Source organism: Mixophyes fleayi, chromosome 1 (assembly GCF_038048845.1).
Source record: "Mixophyes fleayi isolate aMixFle1 chromosome 1, aMixFle1.hap1, whole genome shotgun sequence".
Taxonomy (NCBI): Eukaryota; Metazoa; Chordata; class Amphibia; order Anura; family Limnodynastidae; genus Mixophyes; species Mixophyes fleayi.
In genome coordinates, this window is record NC_134402.1 from 326,492,788 (window position 1) to 326,520,344 (window position 27,557).

At 40.3% G+C, this 27,557-nt stretch overlaps 1 protein-coding gene across 2 annotated transcripts in view; it reads left to right on the top strand.

Annotated features, from left to right (window-relative positions):
- GRK3 (G protein-coupled receptor kinase 3) overlaps nucleotides 1-27,557 on the top strand; it is a 222,219-nt gene that overhangs the window by 179,264 nt on the left and 15,398 nt on the right. For both annotated transcript variants that reach the window (XM_075214446.1, XM_075214445.1), the window contains exons 12-17: nucleotides 7,051-7,145; nucleotides 11,892-11,999; nucleotides 25,944-26,010; nucleotides 26,228-26,328; nucleotides 26,789-26,855; nucleotides 27,490-27,557. The exon at nucleotides 27,490-27,557 is cut by the window's right edge and continues 28 nt beyond it. In XM_075214446.1, coding sequence (XP_075070547.1) covers nucleotides 7,051-7,145; nucleotides 11,892-11,999; nucleotides 25,944-26,010; nucleotides 26,228-26,328; nucleotides 26,789-26,855; nucleotides 27,490-27,557 — 506 coding nt within the window. The remainder of the gene's footprint in view (nucleotides 1-7,050; nucleotides 7,146-11,891; nucleotides 12,000-25,943; nucleotides 26,011-26,227; nucleotides 26,329-26,788; nucleotides 26,856-27,489) is intronic.

The following is a 27,557-nucleotide window of genomic DNA, read 5'->3' on the forward strand; positions in this document are numbered from 1 at the left end:
TTTTGTTTTTTTAATTATTTCAAGGGACGCTGATGACTGACCAGTGTGTGTATGTGTAAAAAAAAAGTGATATATATATATATATATAAACTTTTTTTTTTTTGTGTGTGTATATATATATATATATATAATCGGCCCCGGTGCACTGCTTTGCCCGGGGGCCCATAATGTTGTTAAGAGGGCCCTGTATGCCACAATTGAGGAGGAATGTTTTCCCATTCTTTGGGCAGTGAAAAAACTTCAACCTTATTTTTATGGACGACATTTTACTGTTGTGACTGATCATAAACCTTTAAAGTGGCTACAACACACCTCAGGGGAAAATGGCAGATTGTTGCTCTAGAGCCTTGCTCTTCAAATTTATGACTTTCACATAATTCACAAGCAAGGAAAGGCTCACAGCAATGCGGATGGACTGTCTCGGCAGGAAGAGCCGGGGCACCCACGGTAACCCTAAGAGACTGCGGGGCCAGGAGCGAAATCGTGAGGACATGGCCAGCTGGTGGCCCGCATGAATTGGGGGTGGCCGGGTCCCCTCTCTATCCTGTGACCTACAGATTAGACCCAACACTAATCCGTTCCCAACTGTTCTGAGGTTTGGACCCAGCACCCAGTACCACCGTTCTGCCCGCTACCCAGCAGCTCTGGCTAGTGTGATAGGCCGGGGGGGGGGGGGGATCCATCTACAGCAACCCAGATCCAGGGGTTCCAGCCCAGGTACTCCAGTAACAGTGTATGCTAGCAACGTCAGTCACCGAGAAGAAACCTGGTTTCTTGATGCCGATAAGGAGTCCAGTGGTGGCAGTATGTGTGAGCCCCTCCTACCGCGGCAAGAGGGCACATTTTGGATAACGAAAGGGAACAGTGACAAAGTAAGCCCAACCGGTTCCCAGCAACAGCAGACAGGGTGGCATAGGCGGTCCATCCTGTCACACTAGGCAATCAGATACTAGGGAAAATCAAGGAGGTATCCTTTAACTATTGTAGTGTGCTGCTTGTTTCAACTGCAGCCAAGTAAACCGTGGGAAATGAAATGGATGGTTTAGGAATGGAATATTTATTGGGAAATGTGGATGATGGAATAGAAGTGAGGAGATAAAAGGAACATAAAGATGTATCCCATGGGCACCACTGTCATTCATAAGCCTATTTTAGCTTTTGTGTGTATGCATATGGGCAAGTATTATTGTGCACAAGTGTGTATGGCAGAGTCTGCCCTATTGTGCTACTCTCAAGGAAACTTCTCTTTGAATGTTTGAAACCACCCTTTGCTAGAGTACAATGCTCTCCGATATAACTTTTAAGGTGTGCTTCACTTATGGTCTGAACAATTTATTGTATTTAGTCTTAATCTCCTGCTCTTCTGAAACATCCTCAGTTTTGAAGTGGGCAGAGAGAGAACAACCTGCAGCCAATCAGATCTTTAGAATGCTCACAGCAGCAGGAGATGTGTATTGATCTAGTGGGTGACTCTGTTACTGAGAGGGCTTGATGTTGCTGACGCAGTGTCATAATGTGGGGATGGTAATGTATTATCCCCCAACGGCAGAATAGTGATGTGAGACGTCCAATGTCAAATGCTCCTCTATGTGAAACAAACTTCTTCCATCGATCTTGTTTTAACTTTGTAAAACTATTGTGAATAACAATTGGTTGCCATTGGAGCTTTTGCTGCATCCAAAAGCTGTACCAGTTGCAATATTTTAGTTGGATAAGTGTTGTGGTATTATATGTATGGAGAAGGCTGGCTGATTGGAAACCAGACATTAATGATCATGTGGAATTCTGCCCAAAAAGTCATTGTCTTTTTCGAACATGGGATGTTGCACTATGCTACGGCTCTAGTGCAATTTCATGTAAATCCATTCTTCTCATACATTTTAACAGAATAGATTCTAAGACTTGTGTCCTACTGAATAAGAGAAGAGGTGGTACAGTGTTTGTAAGAAATAAAAAACAAGAACAAGCAATTTCAAGAACAAATCTGTCTTACAATTGGTATATAAAATAACTGTCAATGATTTTCACAGGGCGTTAACAAGTTAATTACATTTTTCTAAAGTTTTCACTTAAAGCATTAATGCTGTATTGTTGTGCAAAAAAAATCTTAATTTCACCAAAGTGTTTTCTTGCAATTTTTTTCTTTTTTATTCAAATGTGGCTTTTGGTGTTTCTGACAGATATGAATGAGCTCTGTTATTGCTTTGGTTAGTGACCAGTTCAGAGTGAGTGACAGAACTACAGGATATATTATCCAATCATCCTTCTGCACAATTGTGAATAAATGAATTGAATTTGCTAAACCTTGGAAAGTGGAGCTAAACCAATCTAGAATCTGTTTCTCATTTGAAATCCCTCAGGTCCATCATGGTGTAACCAATATGGCATTTCACCTTTTATTTAATATCTGCTTGTCTAGTAAGAGTAAGATAATCATGCAGAATAGTGGTCATGGAATAAGACGGCAAGGAATATACAAAGATCCTTTCAGTTAGTGGTTACTGTAAGCATAGCAAACACATCATTTCCTCTAGCCATGTCCTTTTCCCTCTTTATTCTCCACTAACCTCACCAGCTGCGTGACATAGGTTTATATTGCAGTTGTAACAATCTGCCGGACCTTTTTAAAGTCAAACCATTGTTTATGATGCCAGTGTGAAGGCCGGCAATCCCTTAAGGCAATCCAAAGGAGAAATCCCAGGGCTGTCAAATGTTTCAACAGAACCGCATGCTCCGAAAATCAGTGATCCCTAGTTTGTCATCATCTCAATGCTTCTTCTGTTTCTCTTCTGAAGACAAGGTGCTGCTATTGAGAGTCATTATACACAGTGTGCCATGGTAGTTATCCAGGATTATATGACACAGAATGTGTCACCTGGTGTCTCCCCTACCATTTCTTATTGCTTTGTCACAAAATGTCAGTCTGCATGATCACCACTTAGCCATAGCTTTGTTTGTGCTGCTCTTTTTCACATTTCACCCTCTGTGCAATACCTGTCTGTTTAATGTCTGTTAGTTGTGCTGTGAAGGAACAGGAAGGACCACACATAGGGCAGTTGTACAGTTGGTTATTTTGTTTTTATGTGATCAGATTCAAAATTTCCAGTGTATGGAGTGTATTTTCAAAGTAATCATAGAAAGTCCATTTTTATGATGTTTGCTTCCATTTATGTCTTAAAAGCTGCTTAATGTTGAGAACCTTTTAAAAAAAAAAAAAAAAAGGCTGCAGCAGTTTTTGTTTACTTGAGTACATCTGCTGTATTTTACATTTTCACTTAAATATAAGTGGTGTATTTCTGTTTCTTCTCCAAACTGATCCAGCAATTACCATTTTGTAACACAGCCTTCCACTATGTCTCCCTTTCACCTGCATCCATCTACAATGCAAATGGTCTTAATCTTTCAGTTGCATTACGTGTTGGGGAGTGGCAGAGTGTTTTGTGAATAATAGAGCTGGAACAAAATAAATATATACACACACACTTACCCTTACCAGGATTTACTTTCTGATGCCTATAGCCATGGAATCTTGGGTTCCTACTACACCCCTGAAGTTAGATATTGCCATAACAGGGGAATAAGCAGCCAACTGGTCAAACACTGTTAATATAAAGTTGAATTTGCAATATTTGTGATGCTAGCGAGAGCTGACTTAAGAGACCTGTTCCCAGCAATAAATGCACACCAGCATGATATGACCCCTATATATATAAGAATTATAAAATACACAAGTCATGCTAATACATGTTTAAATATCTGTAGAAATAGTACGTTTGTATGTCTTCAGTGTTCAAATTCCAATACTGAATGCATAATGGAATATATTATTATGATAAGGAATATTATATGGACACAAAATGTAGAAGTTGTACTGTGCACTTTATGCATATATGTAGTTTTCAGGGTCGAACCTGTAGACAGGGCATGGCTGTCATTACAAAACATCATTGTGGAAATTTTATGTTGGCTCTGGAGATCTAGAATAGATACCAGTCTATGAGCCTGCGCCACACACATTCAGTATTCTAGCTAATGTTGTCTTGTGTGGCCTGAATCCAAAGAATTGACATTATTTTCATTGCCAAGCATCACAACACCATGTGACTCCCCTCCAAAATCTTGAAGCTTTTTCCTTCTGATGCATTTCCTGAGCCAAAAAAAGAAAAAAGGCACACATAAATAGACTCCTCATCGTTGGCATGCCAAAAACTAGTGCTGTCAGTGTGACGGGTCTGCAGTGCAATCCAGGATGAACACGCAGCATTGATTATCTGGGTCATAGGAAACTTTTCTTTTTGAGAAGTAGGTGAATTGTGTAATCAAAGCAAGTAATTTTAAAGCAGTATATTAAAATAAGACTGTTTTATTCATGTGGTTCCCTCCCTCATTCCATTACATGGATTCATGATCGCAAGGGGAAAAAAAAAACATTTTGATAGAAACATGTGCTGTTGGAAAGGTCTTTTACCTTTCCAGCGAGAAGGAAAATATTCACACTTTGTTGCTATAATCTAAATGTGCAAGAATAAACCACAAGTACTCATGGAGTAATAAAGGGACACTTATACGTGGGATCTAGCAGCAATGAACTTTATTGACACTGTGTCAACGAGGTTCATTGATTAAATGTCTCCATAAACCTCATTGTATCAAAGAAGATCTTTATGGTTAGATCCACATGGGGTCTAGCTCCTACTAACCAATCGGGAAAAGGCTTTTTGTACTGGTTAGTTAATGACAGGACTCCTCATGGAGCAGGTATACAGCATCAATGTAGGGGTTTTTTGTTTTTTTAAAAAAAAAAAGCTTGAGGAATAGTAGGAGATCCCATGTATGTAGGTGATCATTTGGTGAATAATGGAATGTGGGAATGTTTATTTACATAAAGGATTATTGCTGTGTGTGTGCGCGCGCGTGTTTTTTTTTTTGTTAAAAAACAATATTGTTTATGTGGCACCAGCGGCCACAGGATACCAGGGCATTTGGGCACTTGTACTTTTAAAAGTGCCCACATGCTCTGGTAGCCATGGGTATGCAGACACTTGTAGTTGTACCTGTGCCCGCATACACCAGCAGGTTATGGCTGCCAGGGCTTGCTGGGATCAGTAGGGCCACATGCAAAAATGCTTTTTTTCTTCATTTAAGACTTTGTTACCCCAACTCCCTCTGCACACTGGAGTTGGAAGGAGCCTCTGTGTTATCGGCATGTGGCTGTTCTTTCCTGGGGTTGGAGGGTGGTAATTTTTTGTAAGCCCAATTGTAGTGTTTCTTAACTCCATCCAGTCCTCCCTGAAAATCATCTCCTGGGCATGATTAAAGACATCCTTAAAATGTGAGCTGTTGGGATTGCATGGGGACTGGAGTTAAGAAACTCTGCCATAGGGAATTCAGTCCCACACTGACTAGGCTGGAGTGGTCGTATTATGATGGGTATCCCACACTGTGTGCCCAGCCTTTGCTGGTTGTGGATTTTGTGAGATGACCCCACACTGTTTGGCCATGCTGTGTTTTTTTTTTAATTAAATATTAAAACCCTTGAATTTTACATACTGCAAAGGTCTGCCCTGATGTTTACATCAAGGCAGATTGTCAGCTGTTCAACACCACTTTATACACCTGGTGCAACAAACACTAGTGCCAAATTCACATCAAGTATATATCAAATTCATATTGCATATGCATTCATTAGTGCACTAAAAACTATTGTTGTTTCTATCAGATCTTCTTATCAATCCACATTTTATGTGTTATCACATTATTATTTTTCCTGCAGCACTGTCCTTTTCTGTGCAAATGAGAGAACAGATAGAATTGGCATTATTGCTGTAGTTTAATTACAAAAGCGGCCCCTCTAATTGTATCTTGGATAATCAAAAGAAAATGTAATTATAAATGCTATATTCTCTTCCTAATATAGTCAATATATTGTTTCTTCATGGTTATAAGACACCAGTGTGAATTGATGTGGTAACAGCAGGTCCACTTTAATGCCAGCTTCCATATAAATCTGTTAGGAACAGTCGCCCATCTCCAGGGCATGTCCAGCTGGTGAGCAAAGCACTATTATTATACATAATAAAAGAACACTACTGTTGACCACATACAGTCTATCCTGCTGTGCGCCCAGCACACACATGTTGCCAGGTGGCCAAATTGGAGAGGATCCAACTCTTCCGTCTTTACTGGGGCTTGTTTGCTATAGTCATGTGTGTGGTCATCATTCCACAGACCTATCTTCTGGTTGAGTTTACCAACATACCTGACAATAGTCCAATCATAATATTGTCAAGCTCTTTATGGAAGCATACACTCTGCAGAATCAAATTACCGTATATACTCGAATATAAGCCGAGGACCACAGAAAACTGTGGAAACTTATTGACTCGAGTATAAGCCGAGGGTAGGCTTTTTCAGCGTTAAAAAAATGTGCTGAAAAACTCGGCTTATACACAAGTATATACGGTAACTCCCTCATACCGTCGCCTACTTTAGACTTTCTTACCTGTTGCTGTTCTGTACATAATTATTTTTCATCATTAAACTTCTATAAAATGTGTTAGAGTAGATGTGCAATAAATTGCTGTGGCAAACATGCTTCCATACCTAAAGTGTAAGAATATCAGCAGTTTTTCTATATACTGAGCTGTACTACTGACCTGTAATTTCTAGGTTTCAAAACCTTGTTCAATACATTTGGGGGTATATTTACAAAACGGCGGTTTTGAAAAGGTGGAGATGTTTCCTATAGCAACCAATCAGATTCTAGCTGTCATTTTTGTAGAATGTACTAAATAAATCACAGCTAGAATCTGATTGGTTGCTATAGGTAACATCTCCACTTTTTCAAACCTGCAGTTTAGTTAATATACACCTTAGAGTTCAACTTTCCACAGAGGAGCAGAGACTTGTTATCATTTATTAATTGTATATTTACAGCCAAGTCTCCTATCACAAGATAGGGCGTTACAGACCTACCTAGAATTTGAGTTCTGGCGGGATGTGAGTGACTGTGATGATTTATTATATTCTTTCCACTTTCTCTGTTTTCAGCCAGCAAATATTCTTTTAGATGAACATGGACATGTGAGGATATCAGACTTGGGACTTGCGTGTGATTTTTCCAAGAAGAAGCCACATGCTAGTGTGTAAGTAGTCACATTTATAAAGGTCTTACATGCAGTCTGAACAACTGTCTGGAGCCTAATGACATGGGGCTTACATGATACCACTGCACCTTAAACATTGCTGTCTGTTAGAGATTGACACTTCTGCATTTAGAACACATGACATAGTCACATTAATCCCTGCTGATCTGTTTCTCTCTATGCTGCCTCATGATTCATGGAGGAGTTATATTGTTGCCTCAATGCAAACGTCATTAAGTAGAGCACTACTATCTTGGAAAGGGCTGGTTGTAATGACACAATAATGAAAATAAGGCAGGATGGAGCTATAAGCTGCAGGTGAAGGCTTGAATGGTGTCTGTTGCCCATCACTGATCCAAGGCAACGTAGTGTATTTGGACATTTCATCAATCAAAATAAGTGACGGGTCCAGGTAAAAACATAACAGTTGGTACTGAATAAAAAAAATATAAACAGAAACAACATAGGAAAACATGAGCAGCCTAAACACCCATTTACGACAAATTACAGAGGATGGGGATTTCTGACTAAAGTGCAATTGTTCTGGTAAGCTGTGATAGGACAAGAGTCTGCAAGGACCACACTTAGCAGCAAAGTGATTTGCCTTTTCGGTGCCAACCGATCATACTATAAAACTATGCAGACCACCTGTGGACATAATCAGAGCCGTAACTTAGAATTCTAGCGCCCTGGGCGAGAAAGACAAATGCCGCCCCCCTAGCCCTCAATTTTAACCAAATTAACCTAAAATATTCCTAAATTGCGCCCCCCGTCAGCGTTGCGCCCTGGGCGGTCGCCCCTATCGCACAGCCCTAGTTACGACCCTGGGCATACTAGGTAATTGTTCAGTGTAGTGCTATGTGGAGCGAACTTTTCCAAACGTTTCCAAAGTAACCGGAGACAAAATGCCAGGGTTTTGCTTATCCAATCGCAACATTTGTGCAAAGACTAGGATTTGCATACAAAGACTGATAGTTATGCCAGAGTATGTTTGAGTACTTTATATTGTGGTGTACACAAATACACCCATATTTACAATTAGATGTAAATATTTATTTAGCTACATTAAATTTGTGCTGAACCCTACAAAGAAACAGTATATGAATAAAATGGATTTCCACACAGAGGAATGTGTTTGTCCTGGTGTAACTTCAGTGTTTCCTGCCCACAAGAGCTGCCACTCCCTGGCGATAAGCACCCTGGTTTCTTTAGTTTTAGCTGATGACTGTGCTTGTTACTGTAACTCCGGCGACCTGTGTTTGAAGTTAGTTGGGCAGGTAAACAAAATAAGTAACATTTTCGATTGCCAGTAAACGTATTAATATTTATAATAGAGAACATAATCATTTGGTAGACTATAGAATGTTAACTTTCTGATGTCCTGGAAACTATATATTTAATTTTCATATTCATTCTAGGGGGTTTGTTTACGCAGGTTTATATGAGGTCCCACAGAATCACTTGTAGTGTGTGTCATTCAGTAGGACTAAACAAATAGACTCCTCCTTTGCTGTGAGTAGATTCCAGCTGAATGCGTGAGGGGACCTTTTGTTAAATGGTGGGCGAGGGAGACCATTCATAAGAAGGAGGCGTGTCTACACATGGATATCTCGATTAAAAGCAGAGTGTATGTACATACAACTCATATCTGTGGAAATATCACAGGTAGTGTGTTCACCTAGGGCTGCTTCCTTTGCCTTCAGAATAAGGCTTCATGTAGTCTGGCCTTGATCGGTCAAGGATAAAGTTAATGTTATTAACTAGCAAGGCGGATAGACACAGGACAGAAATAAGGGAAGCAGCAGGCTCACAGTCACAGAATATGGTAACATGATAGCAGAGGGCTACTCCCACAAGTTAGAGTAGAAGGAGTGCAGAATGATAACTGTTTTGGGGTAAACCCAGTTACAGCCATGGAACATTATTTGCACTTAGTCAACTCAAATATATTATTTTACGAGCATAGCTCTACAGCATGATATCACAGAGCAGTACAGAGCGCCACTAGATATATTGGGGCCACGTGAAGACTAAATTGGTCTATAGACACGGTGGTGAATTTGGGGCCTTGTGTCAGATCTCTTCAGTGCTACCATAAGTTATACTAAGAAGGGCATCCCAGTTTGTCTGTCAGCAGCTCCTACTGATAGGATGCGTTCAGCTGTGTCCCCATATGGTTGGCAGGGTCCCACTACCAGCCACATGCAAATAGCACAACCAATTTACAGTCTCATTGCACCACTAACTACAAGCTGGGCTGGGAGGAGGAGATCACTTACTAAACTCCCTTACTTCCCTAACCCCAAGACTCCAGATCCATACTGTGGGAGGAACTCAACGGCTGTAATGACACTAGAAAGGGTTCCATCACCAATGCATTTCAAGAATGGACTGAGACCATAGTGCCAAAGTATAGTAAAGGCTGCATGTATGCCCACCTAACAGTAACATATGAACTCACAAAACATTATTTAGTGGTCCAATGTGTGAAAGATTTACAAAGATAAAACATTGCACTCTTTTGAGCCTGTGTAGCCCATAATGATTGTTCACCTGTGGTATAAACCTGTATATTTGTACATGTATATAGGAAGAGAAAGAGAACTTTTTACTCACTGTACAGATAATAAATGTAAAACAATGGAGCATATCCCCAAAAAATAAGACTGAACATGCAGTTTTCTGAAAAATGTATTTATCTACACAGATCCATGTATTAAACGTAACAAAGGATTATAGAAATGCTTAGCCAAAATCAGTTAAAAGCAGTTAATTGTTCTCAGAAACCATGAGTATGCTACAGAATTGCTCTCTAATTACAGCAAAATTGAAGTATTAAAACACTGCTCAGGAATCTAATTTCTACAAGATAGGCATTACACCAATCACTGCTACCTTTAAATAGTACCAATAATTATGAGTCATCACGTGTGATTCATTGTCGCAATTTAAACATGCCCAAGAACAATAGCTGCACACTTGTACTAATGTTAGCTTTGTGTTCATTCTCACAGGTTTGTAATTACCAGGATATGTATGTATGCATATATACACAGATCAGCCACAGAATTAAAACCACCTGCCTAATATTGTGTAGGTCCCCCTTGTGCCGTCAAAACAGCTCTGATCCATCAGGGCACCTCTGAAGGTGTCCTGTGGTATCTGCACCAGAACGTTAGCAGCAGGTTCTTTAAGTCATGTAAGTTGTGAGATGGGGATTTGTTTTTCCATCCCACAGATGCTCGATCGGATTCAGATCTGGAAAATTTGGAAGTCAAACACTTTGAACGGTCATGTTCCTCACACCATTCCTGAACAATTTCTGCAGTGTGGCAGGGCGTATTATTCTGCTGAAAGATGCTACTGCCATCAGGGAATACCTTTGCCATGCAGGGGTGTACTTGGTCTGCAACAATGTTTAAGTAGGTGGTGCGTGTCAAAGTAACATCCACATAAATGCCAGGACTGACATTTTCCAGCAGAACATTACCCAGAGCATCACACTGCTTCCTCCAGTTGCCTTCTTCCTATATGGTGTCCTGGTGCCATCTCTTCCCCAGGTAAACGGTGCACATGGTCATTCTCATGATGTAAAAGAAAACGTGATTAATCAGACCAGGCCACCTTCTTCCATTGCTCTATGGTCTAGTTCTGGTGCTTGCGTGCCCAGTGTAGGCGCTTTCGGCTGCTTAATATATCCCACCCCTTGACAGGTGTCCTTGTAACGAGATAATCTGTTATTCAATACACTTGTCAGTGGTTTTAATGTTGTGGCTGATTGGTGTGTATTTAGTATCGTGCATCATGCACTCATCTAGAGTTTGCTTACTCTTGGAATGTCCCTCACGTAATATTGGGTGATTTTACTGACTCCCAGGAGAGTAGACTGAACCTACAGAGTTGTGTGGAGGATCCATCCACATAAAAATACAAATAAGAAATGATATAAGTATAATATGGGTAACAAATTAATTGATATTAAAATACCTTACTGTATCACACAAATCTACTAGATGTTGCAAATAGTAAAGTATTTTAATATTGCGTCATTACATCATGGGCCGGATCCAAAATGACCCGCGTTTTGGAGCCCCCCCCCCCCGTCACACCCACCTACGCGCAGGCTCCCGGAATCGAAGATTATAAATTAGTACAATAGTGCACTAGATACACCCACGGATGGAGAAGGACACACCCCTTTGGGTGGAGCAGGGCATGTCCCCTTCTCACTAAGGTGTTCGATCTCCCTGAAATGATTTTTCAAAAGTTGGTAAGTATGACATAGTGATAGCAGTGCAGTTGCAACGGAGACCTTAGGATTTATTTAATCTCTCCCAATGTGATGTACAGTCAATTTTGAGAAAAAAAAAACCAAGAAAAGCACAAGAGATGGCTTAACAGTGTCACATGAATGCCCCCACATTGTAGAGAAGATGTAATCTACTGTGTTTTATAAACAAGAATGTTTTTTTAAGGTGAAAAATGAGCAGGCAATGTTTCATGTGATTTTATGTATTACTTTATAGTTAGGTTTGTCTGGATGTTGTACTTTTACTCTTCTAAATTAAGTATTTTGCATTAAGCTCAGGTGTAGACTGTGATTACATTAGTACAATATAACTAATACAATAATGAAAAACAATGGTCTGTATTATTTTGTTTGTGTGATTTCAATGATTTAGCAAATATACCAAATAATCTGCAATAAAGCTTGTGTTTAAAATGTTTTTGTGGTATAAATTTCAGAGGGACACACGGGTACATGGCTCCTGAAGTGTTGCAGAAGGGCACTGCGTATGATAGCAGTGCAGACTGGTTTTCTCTAGGATGTATGCTCTTCAAACTTCTGAGGGGGTAAGAAACATTTTTTTGTTTATGCCATACAGTAGCTTAATGCATACAGTAACTTATAGGAAACTAAGCAATTCTACATATAGGTTTTTTTTTTCTTGTGTAGTTTACAGGTTTTAGTTATTTAAAGTGTACTTGTTGCAGTTGTTCTTTACCTTAATAATATCGCTAGTGTACTGAGACTACATCTCCATCAGGGTTGGTTCACCTCACAATGTAGCTGCCTTCAGTGTTTTTTGGTAGGAAGATGAACACTTTACATGGGCAAAAAACAGATATCACATTCATGGAACAGTATTAATCATACTTGCCAACTCTTCAGGAATGTCCGGGAGACTCCCGCATTTTGCGAGAGTCTCACGGACTCCCGGGAGAGTGTGACAATCTCCCGGATCTGCCCACTTCACGAGGAAGTGCCCACTTCCTCGTGAAGTGGGCAGAATTAGGTCCCAAATGCATAGATTCCCGGTGAATCGCAGCGTTTGGCCCCGCCGCCACTGTCAAATGACGCGTTTGCGTCATTACATCATGGGCCGGATCCAAAATGACCCGCGTTTTGGAGCCCCGCCCCCCGTCACACCCACCTACGCGCAGGCTCCCGGAATCGAAGATTATAAAGTTGGTAAGTATGGTATTAATATAAGATAATTTCATTGTAGAAACTGCTTTTAAAGAGTGATGGATCATTCATTGTGACTAAATCATTTTGTATAATTAATGTCATTACCGGACAAAATGAACAAGAAATGAGCCCTACATTTAGATTAGGGTAAGGTTTGCTCTGTTTTACAAGACATCAGTGACGAAATAAAAACGAATCTTGTTGAAGTAGCAAACATAAGCCTTTTTTTCAAACAGACGTTCTTGGAGTTAAAGAGAAAAATGTTTGTTTGCTTTACTTTCCATATTTATATGCGGTACGTTTATTTTGCTTCTAATTCAGTCTGTACTTAAGTACACGGATACTTTACGTAACCTGTCAAACTGCTGCTAAATGCTCCTTTAATGAACATGGCCAGAACTGTGCACATTGCCGTTCTAGTACCTTGTGGGAGTCGGTGACTTCAGCAGTGCTGAGACTCAAGAGGCGGACAGTAGAAAAATGCCTTTCCAATCATAAATTGAGTTGGAGCTGAGAGGTTTGCAGGTAGTCAACTGTCAAGTAAAGGAGCCTGTAAGCACATTACAGGAACCAGCACTCCACAGCACTCAGACAAAATCTCCCTACTTGGAAATATATCGTCCTGGAAAAATAATAGCTGCCTGGGTTAAAATTTGCACTCTTAAGTTCTTTTGGAATGGATAGCTCTGTTACATATCAATATAAACATAATTATGTTGTAGGAAATGGCATATTCATCTGCAACAAGATATAAAATATAATGTGGAAAAATGCACATTATGTGTAAGGTGCGTCTCTAGTGTGATATAATACAAAATGAAGAGTGCAGCGCAGCGTATAAAGAGATTTTACGGCATATGTCTTGAGTGGATTGAATTTCTAATGCCTGTTGATGTGGACATGTTCTGCTATGTAATCATGGCACAGCTTTTGTAGGGTCATTATGTATAAAGCAATAAAAAAAAAGAAAAGAAGAAAAATTGACTTAATGACTAAAAGTATCTGTTCACTCTTTATGTTTGTAATTTCGCAGGCTGTACTGGAGAAGAATAGACTTTCCAGAGCATACAATTCCTTTATAAAAGGCATTTAGGGGTTAATTCACAATCCCATTGTGTTTAGGAGCCTAAAATCAGAATGCAGTAAATTTATAGCCATAACTGACATCACTTGCCTTTTACCATATGTTGATGCTACTTTGTTGGGATTTTTTGTTTGTTTGTTGCAGTTATTGTCAGTTGTTTCCCTGGACACTTGCGTAGTCAGACACTATACTAAAATACAATAACTATATAAGGATACATACACACTGACGTTGAAAAACAATGCTTGATGAACCATAAGTAATTTGACCTCATTAATGCATCTGAAGGCTGCACTGCAGCACAGCGTACCATGTACTTTATATAGTGCTTTGACAGGACATCCCATACAACTCCATTATATTTCACTGGTCTTTAATGTTCGTGAACGCAGTTGGCCGTTACCAAAGTCAAGGAACATTTACTAGACTTAGTTGGCACGTGCCGAACCCCTGTTGCATTCCGGATTTCTGTGCTCTTGTGTATGAGCTCTAACAAACTTTTGTTTTTGGGTATGCTCATTTAGATCGTTTTTTACTTTTGACTCATGCCTCTTACCACATTGAATCATTTCTGTTACTGAACTAATTCTGATTTGTTGTGCGATGTCAAAACAGAGGAACTCTAAAATAAACACCAAAAACCAGGCTACTAGTGCTTTGCACTTTTTTAGCAGCTCCTGTTTCCCTTATAGCTGAGAGTACTAACCGTTAGTCAGTTGTCTCAGGACTTCAGTACACTTTGTTTTAAGTGTATATCTATAGGCTCAAGGAAGAGTCTGAGACAAGGAGAGAAACAGCAACAAATTAAGAGTGTTTGAACTTGGGTGGAAGAAAAGAATGTTGAAATTTACCCTAAGGTCTATGTAACTGGAGAAGGTGGTCATCAGGAACCCAGAAATGACCAAGACCAAGATAGAGAAGCCAGTAAGAATGAGACTGGACAAGAAATGTCAATAGCCAGGCTAATGTCATGGCCGGCAGAGAAAGTTCAATTGTAAAATTCAGATATAGGAAAGTAGAACATACACAGTGATCCTAGGTGGAATTGCCATGAATAAGTCATGATTGGTAGTAGAATTATAGAAGGCCATACTATCTTTTATTATTCTATTACATGTTATTAATGTAATGAAGATATTAACAATTGACCATGTTAATCATGACACATCAAATGCACATGCCTGCACTGCAGTTGGATTCTATGTGTTCTGTATATCAACTGTTTTTGCTATGCATGACTGCATCATGTAAATTCCATATGTCTGGATTTATGTAACATGGTAACCTTCATAGCCGATTAATCTCAATGTAAATTATGTAAGCAATGTATTTGGTATGGCTATGTAGTATAACCCACTGAAAGATCAGAATGTGGATTTACGGCTAGGACTATAAAAGAGAAGCAATGTTTTCATGAAGAGCAGTATGATGAGCATTTGCAATTTTAATTCTCAGAGAACAAAGTAAGCATTAAATTAAATTCCTAGACCCAGAATGCATTTACACTGCATACATCCTATTCATTTCAGAAGATTTCAGAAAGCTACTATAATTACACCTAAAATGTATTGCATAATTCCTGAAATCATCTGCATGCAGGCAATTATGCGACCAAAAGCCAGTCATCTTTTTATATACTTATCTGATTATTACTAGTTACTTATTTGTACATACTTTAAAGGGATTCTCTGGTTAAAAAAAAAAACCGTTTGTAGCATGTACCATTACAGAGGTGCATTTCACCCTTGAGGGAAAACTTGACCTCTACCAGCTGATCAACCAGCTGTGGTTGGGTTTCCCAACTACAGTAAAAACAAAACAAGGAAAGCTCTAAAAAAAAATCCTACAACTGAAGATCAAATACAACAGACATGTTCCCTTCTGTGAAACACATATTGACACTAGAGATGTTCACTGACCCCCGTGTTTTGGATTTGGATTAACTTCGTGTTTTGGTTGTGGGAAATCCGCCCTTGTGTGTTTTGGTTTTTGGATCACAATTTTTTTTTTCTTGCTAAAATCACATAATTTGGCTCCTTTTTTTTGTTCCTACATTATTATTAACCTCAATAACATTAATTTCAAGTCATTTCCAGTCAATTTTTGTCAAGTGACATGAACACTGCTACTCCTCCTGTTTCTGTATGAGCAATGGTACTGAGCAACAGCACTGGAGACTGGAGAGTGACAAGAACACTGCTACCCCTGTTTCTGTGTGAGCAATGGTACTGAGCAATGTCACTGGAGAATGGAGAGTGATAAGAACATTGATACTCCTGTTTCTGTGTGAGCAATGGTGCTGGATCTCCTGGGGAGGGAGATACTTATGGAGTCCAAAACCTGCGAGATCCGACAACGCAACAATGACGTTTTGCCTCGATTCAGAGCCGAGGACGGGCGAAAGTACAGAGCCGGCTTGCGAGCCTACTCAGATCCCCTAAGTTTGGGTGGGCTCGGTTTTCAGAAAAACGAGCCAGAGCATCTCTAATTGACACCCTACACCGACCTATTTCTGGCGCTACCGTAATGGGGCTTGCTGCCGGCGGGTGCACACTATGTGCAGGTCTGTTCGGCAGAGACAGTGTGCTGCCCGGCTGCTCTGATTGTGTTTAAAACACAATCAGAGCAGCCGGGCAACACACTCTCCCTGCCTGTCACTGCCGAACGGACCTGCACATATTGTGCAGCCTTAGGTGTCAGAGGGGGTGGGGCCATTTTTTTAACCTATAGTAACCACAAACCCGATGTGATCCTTGTTTTTTTTTTTGTATCCTTATGTCTATACCAAGCATGTTAAAATTGCTGTACTGTATTAGCCTCTACCACCTCTAATGGGAGGCTATTCCACTTATCCACTACCCATGAAGTAATTTTTCCTCAAATTTCCTCTGAAGCTACAGTCCTCCAGTTTCAGTGCATGTCCTCGTGTCCTAATAATTAATTTCATTTAAAGAATGTTTCCCTCCTGTACCTTGTTAAAAACCCTTAATACATTTGAAAGTTTCTATCATGCCCCCCCCCCCGTTCCCTTCTCTGCTCCAAACTATACATATTAAGATTTTTTTAGTCTTTCTGGGGAAGTCCTGTGCTGTAGGCCATGCACCATTTTAGTTGCTCTTCTTTGTACTGTCTCTAATGTATTTCTATCCTTTTGCAGATATGGCCTCCAGAACTGAACACAGTATTCTCGATGAGGCTGTACTCTCGATGAGGCTGTACTCTCGATGAGGCTGTACTCTCGATGAGGCTGTACTCTCGATGAGGCTGTACTCTCGATGAGGCTGTACTCTCGATGAGGCTGTACTCTCGATGAGGCTGTACTCTCGATGAGGCCATACCAATGACCTATACAGTGGCATTATTACTACTTTCTTTCTTGCTGCTGCTGATTCCTCTCCCTATGCAACCAAGCATCTGACTTGACTTTCTCATTGCTTTGTTCCATTGCTTAACTGCCTTTAAGTCACCTGCAATAGATCCTAGATCCCTTCTCTCCTCAGTAGTTTCCATTATAGTACCATTAGGTTATTCACTATATGTGTAGGGGTACATATATGAAATGTGTGGTGTGCATAGTATTAATTAAAAGTATATACATCAGAATATATTATTTCTATTAAGCAGGATACATCAGTCTGTGTTTTAACTGCATCTCCAACCATCCTCTTGTTACAATAAGAAAATGTGTGGTTATGAGGCCAGTTGCTTAGTTAAGTCCACCAGAGATGATCCCCAGCATCTAAAACTCCTAATGATGATGGAACTTCTAGTACCACAACTGCTAGAGAGCCACGGATTGCCTAAGCCCGCAATATACTTATGATGAGGATTATATCACACATACAAGAATGTACAAAATTGCAACATAAATCTATTTGAGTTTTTTGTGTAATCTTGTAAGTACCTATGGGAGAAGAGAGGACAGAAATGTATTTCTACACTGGCAAAGCACTGGGATAAAATAGAGCTGACTTGTTTTAAAATCCCACAAAAATTTTATTATTTAATGTGTCTGGTAATCTTGCAGTTTCCTTGTATTCTACAGCTTCTTCAGACAGGTCTAAGAGGCAGCAAAAATACCCCAAAAACTTGGGTAACAGCAGTAGCTTTTTAGAGGTGGTTACCTAGGTCCTGCCGAGGTATGATAGCTAGATAGGGCTATCCAAAGAGAAATTTTGGGCAGCAACTTCTTGGGGCCCCTCCCACAGCCACAGAAAGGGGTGTGGCCACACCAAACCTTCCAACATGTCAGTGTCTGACAGCGAGACAGGGGTGCTGCCACGGCATAGCCCTGAAATCTGAATAGTTGGGAGGTATGCCAGACCGGTGGTTGGCTCCTCCAACTACACAGGCAAACCAGGGCCCCCCCCACACACACAACTTTATGCCTAGAATCTCCCTGCACTCCTAAGTGTCAGATTATTGTACCAGTGGATGACTTTATTGAACTGCTTTGTTTTGGAAAACCCCTCCCCCTCTATAATTTTTGTGTTCCGTCTGATGCTCTTGTACAAGTGAGGCCACCGGCATTGGTCTTTACATGTCGGCATTGTGAATGTCTGCCTTCTTTTTTCTGCCCCCACAATGGAAGTGTCTGTATTTAGCCTCCTGACCTTTTCATGTCAGCAGGTTAACTGCCGACATTTTGTGTGTCACAATTGCGAACGCATTTGAGAGATCCACGTGTACAAAGTACATACAAATAACAAGTCTGGAGAATTGTACATGCTAAGACTGGCACTATACCCTCATATTATTCAGTAGAATACTTTAGCAGCCAGCATTAGAGTTCATTAAAATTCATTGTTGTCAAAATGCCTCTTGTTAATTTAATCCTCTGTCCAGTGGTAATATCTCATTGTGTTGCAGATACAATAATTTGAGTTGTACAAAGCTTTGGAGCTCATTTGAGATGCTTATGAAGCTGAAGCTAATTTTGGAATGTCTGAAGAATAATGTATTTTGTTCTTTTTCGCAGTTGAATGTCAGTACACCACTTGATAAGACAATGTTCTGTAATAGAAATTGAGACTTCTCAGGAAACAGAAAAAATCATAGCTTTTTATGGTGGCATCAAATTATTAAGATAGTTTACCCTATAGCAAAAAGCTGATTAAAAACAGCCAGAAGGAACATTATCTGATGTGTGGGAATAGGGAAAGCAGACAGGCCAACAGTGTGCTTCACATACAGAAACCAGCAGCCTTATAAAAGTATACATAGTGTTATATACCCATATACCGTACAGATGCACTGCACCCCTTAGTACTGAAACATGCAGTTCAGTTGGAGAGCTGTACATTCTTATCGGGTAACAGACTGCTGTGGGTGCAGTGCCCTTAGTAACCAGTAGACAATGGATATTTATTTTTACTTTGGCCAACTGCACAGGGTGAATTCTGTTCTGTATGCCTATTGTAATTCTGATATTCTGTTATTACTTAGTATGGGTTAATATGTACTGAAGGTAATTCAAAGCTAATACAGTTGCATTATTGTTATGCCCACTGGTAAGGTGGTTGTGTATGGGTGGAGGTAATGAACTGTATATGCATAGAGTGTATCTTTCATGGTGATCATGTAAGCCCCTACCCATCAGCAAGGACATTGTATTAAAATGTTGGCATGTTTTGTAAGCAAGTCTTTATTTTCACTTAATGCTGCTTCAAGCAAATTGTACGTATTAAAACAAAAAATAAATTGATTGTATAAAGCCACTCGCAGGTCAGTCCTTATCAGAGGCGGATTGGGAACTTAAAGTGGCTCTGGAAAAAATTATTAAAGTGGCCTTATGTGGACGGGACCAACACAACTGTAGGTGGGGCCAACACAAAAGTAAACTGGATTTAGAACTACTGGAATTTGGTTGTAGTAACATCTAGGAAACCCTAGATGTGGTGACTTTACACACAGTGGGTCATAGCTAAAGTAATGCAGGGAATAAGTGTGCAGTCCTCTGTTATAAAATTGCAAGAATCATTTTGCATTATGTGCGAATGATTTATGCCTCTGTGCTCAAACTTGTTTAGCCGCCCACTAACAACACATCCTTCCAATATTTCTTCATAGAAACATATCTGACTGTGTTTAAGTTTTAGCCAGAGTAGCATATGAGCAACTTACCCCACTGTTGCATCTTTCCCTGACGCCCTGAAATGCAAACTACCAGTCAAATCTCCTCTCTCCTCTCTCCCCTCCCCTCCTCTCCCCTCCTCTCCCCTCCCCTCCCCTCCTCTCCCCTCCTCTCCTCTCCTCTCCCCTCCTCTCCTCTCCTCTCCCCTCCTCTCCTCTCCTCTCCCCTCCCCTCCTCTCCCCTCCCCTCCCCTCCCCTCCTCTCCCCTCCCCTCCCCTCCCCTCCCCTCCCCCCCTCTCCTCTCCCCTCCCCTGCCCTCCCCTCCCCGTCCCTCTCCTCTCCGTGTTTTAACAAAAGACATTAAAAATAATCCTTATAATAGCTATCCAGTGTGATCACCATAAGGGTGACATTTTGCAAGCATCTGCAAGAAAACTTCTTTTGTAACAATTGTGTATGAGCCCTAAATGTGCCCAGTTATTGGTGGTGGTGGTTTGATTTAACAACAGTGAAGGAAGCGTTGGCAGACAATGGCATAAGTGAAGGGGAGAGCTATTCCAAGGGTTTGCTGGTGATATAGTAAGTGCAAAGGAGCCAGGGTTAATTAAATTGTTAGTTCAATGAGGGCTGCTCATATGTTCAACAAAGTGATCTCAGATTGGGACCAGTGCAAGGTAGAAGACAGGCAATGGAATCAAGGCGGGAACCACTAAAGTATCACCAAAGCTGAAATGAGGTTCTGGGGGACCTGGAGCACTTAAGACAGAGGGGTTATCATTTTGGATACATTTTAGAAAACTACACATACACAACTGTGTGCACTACTGTTAGTTGCATGCACCTCTGCCTTCACGAGTAGTACAGTGTGTCATACCTCCCAACTGTTCTTGCAGTAGGACCAAATCCTGACTAAACAAGACAGATGCCCAAATTCGGGATTTCCTCACCAGATTCAGGACAGTTGCAGACTGTCCTGCTCTCTCCTACCTGTCTTGTCACTGTCACATCTGAGGCTGTTGGTTTCCTAAGATCAGTTCATACTTGCCAACTCTCCCTGAATGTCCGCATTTCGGGTGGGTCTCACGGACTCCCGGGAGAGTGTGGCAATCTCCCGCATCTGCCCAAATTTGGGCCAAAATGCCACGATTCTCCGGGAATCGCAGCATTTGCTCCCGGATTCCAGGAGGGCTCCAAAATGACACGATTTTGGAGTCCCGCTCCCCGCACGCCCACCTGCCCCAGGGAGGCTCCCGGACACCAACTCCAAAAAGTTGGTAAGTATGGATCAGTTGTTGCTTGTCTGGAAGGAATGTGTGGGGCCCTAGTTTGAAAAAAAAATTAGTAAATGAAATTTACAAAACTCCAATGTGCTATGGTGTTAAATTAAAGCACCCACATTTAATAATTAGGCCTCCCTCCAGCCCCAATATTAAAATAATAGTACTCACATTTAATAAATAAACAATTTCCTTCCCTCCAAACAGCCCCAGCAAAAAATGTATATAATTTCCGTTTAATAAATATACCTATTTCCCGCAACCATAACTACTATTAAATATTGCATATTCACATTTAATAAATAGACATTATTCTCTCCACATTCACTCCCACATTAAATTAATAGCCCCCAAACCACCCCATGTTAAATTAATAAGCCCCACTATTAAATGAAATTGCCCCACCATCACCCCACAAATAAAATAGCACCAATTAATTGGCCACCACCTACCTCACACACATTACATTGCCATAAGCCCCTCTGCCCACACACACACATTACATTGCCATATACCCCCTGCCATCACACACACACACACACACATAACATTGCCATATGCCGCCCTGCCATGGCGCACATTACACTGCCATATGCCGCCCTGCCATGGCGCACGTGCCACATTGCCATATGCCACCCTGCCATGGCGCGCGCCTCACATTGCCATATGCCACCCGCCTCACATTGCCATATGCCGCCGGGCCATGGCGCACTCGTCACATTCAACAATGTGTTGGGTTCCCTGGATTAATCATCAGGCGGCCTCATTAGGCCACCAGCCTACCAGGAAAACTCCTGATAGGGCTTATAGCCAATCCACCCCTGCTGAATGTAATAAGTGTTAGACCCTAGCCAAAGGTATCTTCATATAAAGTTCATAGAAGTTTGTTAGTGGTATTCTTTCTTTTTTCTTCCTTAAAACAAAACAAAACAAAACACACAGAACAAATGACAATGAGGACAACCTAATTTTCCACGCTCTTGGACTGAATACAACTTGAGATTGAGGTCTGAAGTTATAGGATGAGTCTCTGGACTTGGTTGGTGATGTCCTCTGGCACGTCCATTGCTATAATTTACTTGTGTGCCAAGGTGATATAATTGCAAATGGAGCCAATTATTTTGGCGATAACAGCTGTATGAGATAATGACAGACTAAATACTTGGATAGTTCTTATAAATTATTATCACGTATTTACAAAATGCCAGTGCTATACAATGTCACTGTAATTCCCTGAAAGAAAAAAGGTCATCCTGTGACTTTTATCTAATTTACTTATCAATAAATCACCTTCTCTTCTGCAAGCCATCCATTAAAAGATTTCAAGCTTTATTTGCGCCTGTAATTGCAAATCATACTTTATTCACCCTTTACAGAATTGAGTTCAACACAACCTATTATATAACCTGTCCCTGCCACATTGTTAGTGCCTATCAGGTGGAGACGGCTGCTTGTTTACTTTAACACAGCTTTCCAACTGAATTGAATGAACACATGAGCCCCCACAGTAACCTCAGACAGCAACTGAGCAAATGCATTGCCGTTCACGGCTGAGCTGCCATGGACAGCGTGTCCAAAAGGGCAGGTCTGTCTTGCAGCAGTTGTGTGTGCTAGTCATTTGTTGGGATTTCCTCATATCTTCTGCCACCTATTGCTTAGAGAATAAATAAGACATGCAATGGCTTTTTTTTTTTTTTTTTGCTTGCTGACCTGTTCTAAATCTCTGCAGTATTATTGATGATGAAACTGGCAACTCGACCAATCAATTGAGAGACACTTGAGAAGTTTACATATATGTCTTATATGTTTTGTGTTATGTTATTTTAAACAGAAATAATGATCAGATTAGTTTTGTTGAAACATCAATGGTGGCATGGAAAAAAATCAAATAGCTGCTTTGCTGTATATCAGAACAGATCATGATACATGGCAGTTGGATCATGGGGACATAAAGGTCAAGGGGCGTATTATTCAATTAAAATGTCTTAAAATTACAATTAATGAATGATGCATCATTTCTGCATATAGTATAGGCATAAACAAATAATTCCGTTTTCAGGCCCACTGATGTTACAATATTGTAAATAATCAGGAATGGTGGCAGTTTGTGTTATTTTGAACAACTAAAAAATATAGTTTTATAATTTGACTGCACATAAGATTTCTTTTCAATACCTCTGAATTCTCATCCAATCTGGCATCATGACACACAGATCTGACCTAACACACGGGCTGGGAAACGCTGGATTACTTTCTCCTAAACCTGGTTTGAAGTTTTGACATTCTTTAATGAAGATCTGTCAGCTAGCCTTCGAGTCTTGGGGGTATATTTATTAAACTGCGGGTTTGAAAAAGTGGGGATGTTGCCTATAGCAACCAATCACCTTCTAATTATTTTGTGCATGCTACAAAATGACAGCTAGAATCTGATTGGTTGCTATAGGCAACATCTCCACTTTTTTCAAACCCGTAGTTTAGTAAATATACTCCTTGGTTTCTTAATTCACCTACAGTCAATAGGCACTGTCTGCTGTAATGAGTGACCATTTTTTTTTTCCAAAATATAAATCACTTTGGCCAGACATAGGATGTACAGTCTAAGCAGATGAAATCTATGTGTACATGTACACTATTCATACTATAAGTTGCACCTTGTTTTCTCCCTTAGCTTGAATGACAACGGTGGGCCTAGTATGTCTGTCTGCTGTAATCCAGGGCACTGAAACTTCAACTGTTGATCAGATCAAACTAGAGAACAATAAATATTAAGACTAATTTTAAAACTGTACCATCCCCCTTACAGTTACATAATACATGCTCGAAGAATTAGTGTTTAGTGCTTTTTTGTTGTTGTAGTTTTCTTTTTCATTCTCCTCCTTCTTTTTTTTTTTTTTTTTTAACATGAAAATTTACCTCCTAATGTGTTGGGAGATGTGAATGTTGAGAATTGTTTCTAATTTAGTTTATTTCCTGTAACCTGTACAGTTCTCCAGCGATCAGCATTTCTTTGAATGTGCCCGTTTTTGTTGAAAGAAAAAATTGAATTTAGTTTTCACCAGTGTACTGACCTTGTATAATGTCCTTCATTGCAAAATACAGTAGAAAGTCTACACTGCCCTCTAGTGCAGAAAAGGGATAATGTTACCAAAGAGTAAAATATTGTCTATGCACATAACTCGATATGAGTAAAAAGGTAAGTTGGAAAACGATAAATGTAGGTAACACAATACTGTATCCATCGATGCATCCTGTTTATTGGATTTGTGTGTACAGTTCAGCACAGTATTTCAAGCGAAAATCTGAATAGTCCTAGATAATTACCAGCATTATTATTGATTTACAAGACACCACAAATTCCGCTGGACATTTGTACAAATACAGATTAGACATAACTAAAAGAGTAAGAAAAATCATAAATATATGAGGAAGTTACAATAAGCAGCACAGATGACACTGAGTAAAACTCTAGGCACTCGCACAGAGTGCAGCAAAAGACATGATGGGACACACAAGGGAGATGGTCAGTAGACAGACATGTGACAATGAGTGCTTACATTCTAGAGGGAGGGGTGGTGAGAGACAATAGGTAGAGAGGGCTCTGCCCATGGGTGCTTACATTCTAGAGGGAGGGGTGGTGAGAGACAATAGGTAGAGAGGGCTCTGCCCATGAGTGCTTACATTCTAGAGGGAGGGGTGGTGAGAGACAATAGGTAGAGAGGGCTCTGCCCATGAGTGCTTACATTCTAGAGGGAGGGGTGGTGAGAGACAATAGGTAGAGAGGGCTCTGCCCATGAGCGCTTACATTCTAGATACTTTAAACAGCCATCTGCTTGTTTTAGCTTAAACTTCTGTATATAATACCTTGTATTAACAACACTAGGTCACAGAAGTTGTTTCATTGATTTGGCTGTCTCAACTCTTTCTTACAACGCTGCATTACTATTAAACATAGACCGCTTTGCCTAGTTAATTTCCCTTTGCAGTGAGCGCATTTTGCTTTGTGTTGTCTAATGTATCTGTCTTTATGGTGGGGCCTAGTGTATCCCAATAAGTTGTTTTGCCGTAGTCTGATGGCCCAATTTAGAGGTGAATCTGTACCTACAATGTTGTTAAATATATGATTCAAAAGTAATATATAATGTGCTTGTAATAAAATCTGGCCTGAAATTAATATGTAAGGCATGTGCTCACTGGGACCTTCCTATGAGCAGTCTGGACACCCACTTGGTTTACTGAAAACAATCTCTGTGCACAATAAATATGAGACATTGTTATATAACATAGGTGTATAGGTTATAATGGTAATGAAGTAAATGGCTAAACTGCCTTCATGGGTTCTGTCATTTAGTTACTAGCTGTTGGTCAAAACTCATTAGAGTGATGTGAACTGCTTGGAATCCACCAGGTTCTTCCGCTTCATGCATCTCTTGGAACTACACCCTAAACGTCCTCACCTTGCAACCAACCCTAACATCTCTCAGAAGGAACAGATCTACTAGTTATTCTGAACATAACCTCATCCTGCAAACCATAACTTCCCCATGAGTAAAATCCCCCCCTCCTCCCTTGAGTAACTCTTGTAGCCAGAATCCCTTCCCTTCCTCTCTCGTGACTAATCCTAACCCGTCACCAAGCCACCAACTAACTAACCTTCCCCACACCTACACACCGTGCTGTAATGATAATGACAATGACAACCATTCCATTAGTGTAGTGTCTGCAGCTGTCACAAGTTATTTTGGGGGGAAACATTTTATTATATTTTTATGGTGTTAGCGATTGTCTTTGGGATTCTCCTACTCAAATGGTCCATGGTACAGTAAATAAGTGTATTGAATGTTAAAAAAAGATCCAATTTCTTGACACTATTTTTTTTTTCCTTTCTCTACAGTCACAGCCCCTTCAGGCAGCATAAAACCAAAGATAAACATGAGATTGACAGGATGACACTCACCATGGTAAGATTTTACTAGGGAAAATAAGCCATGTTGTGCTAAATATACATATAAATTAAATAAAGAAGCAGACGACCTCCTTTCTGTCACTGGGTTTTGGCTGGGGAAAACCTTTATCACTTTGAGACCTTCTGACATGTTCCTGTATGCTTGTGGGCTTTATTTCCTGATTCCCAGTAAATGTATATGATTTAACGTTCCTTCTATTAAACATGTCAAGAATGTGGAGCTGCCAGATTCATTTACGCCAGAGCTCAAGTCCCTGTTGGAAGGACTTCTCCAGAGAGATGTGAGCAAGAGACTGGGCTGTCAAGGATGCAGGTTTGTACTACCCTCCATGAGAAACTTCTTATCTGCACATTAATTCAGTTTGGATCATTTCCGCATGTAAAGTTGTATTATTTTGATTGTAATACACTTCCAGAAAGCAGGGTGCGGCCATACCATTCACTTTACATACATGTTGTGATGCTGCAGTGTATTCTTAGTTGTCATGCTGGATAATACTGTGTGTAGATATGGGATGTTTCACAGTGTGTCACATGGTATTGTAGTAGGAGCACACAAACTTTATCAGATCCCTCTGAATATTTTATAATGTGTATTTGCTAATTACATGAGCTGTTCAGTGGAATGGTTGGTAAATACTTCTCCATGAATGTTTCAGTATCTCTGCTAGGACAAAGAATCAACAAGATCTGATTGAAGCAAGTGATACCTTTTTATATACAGTAGTAGCAATTTTACCAGGACCTTACACATGTCTTGATTTTCTTTTTAGTGCACAAGAAGTAAAAGAGCATCCATTCTTTAAAGGCATTGACTGGCAACAGGTGTATATGCAAAAGGTAACACAAATAGGGTTCTGTTCAACCTTTTTATTTTTTTAAGCCCATCGTGGCTAAATATCACAGGGCCCAACATATGAAAAATATTACTGCACTCTGTGGCACAGCACAGAAACATTATTATTACACTGGGGCACTGTAGTATCCCAGGTACATATACCCCTTGTGATTATACCAGCACTGTATTTGGCACAGATATGTCATCACTCTGCTTACTGTAATTATACCTGCACTGTTCTCTCAATGTTTATAGCACCAGAGTCCAACTCCTTATGGCAACATGGATCTTTCCTGCTCTGTTTGTGTAAGGTGTATCTGACTCGATGGCATGTAAATATAAATTGGCATTAATTTGCCTCTCAGTCTCCAGTGCAGTCTGTCATGCTGCTGACTGTTCACACGTACATTCCAACAAGTGACACGGGTTACAGAGAGCTGGGCAAATCACCCCACTAAATATTCTGTAACCCGACTGAAGTCAGAACTCTCAAGGGTTGCATACTGTGAAAGGAGTGCTTACTGCTCATATGGTGACGTGAACATCTGCACATATGTATAAGATGGTTAAGGGGTTTGAAAATAGGTGAATAAGGGCATTCGTATACATCTGACTATGTATCCATTATTGTTTCAGTATCCCCCACCACTGATTCCTCCTCGGGGAGAGGTAAATGCAGCTGATGCCTTTGACATTGGGTCCTT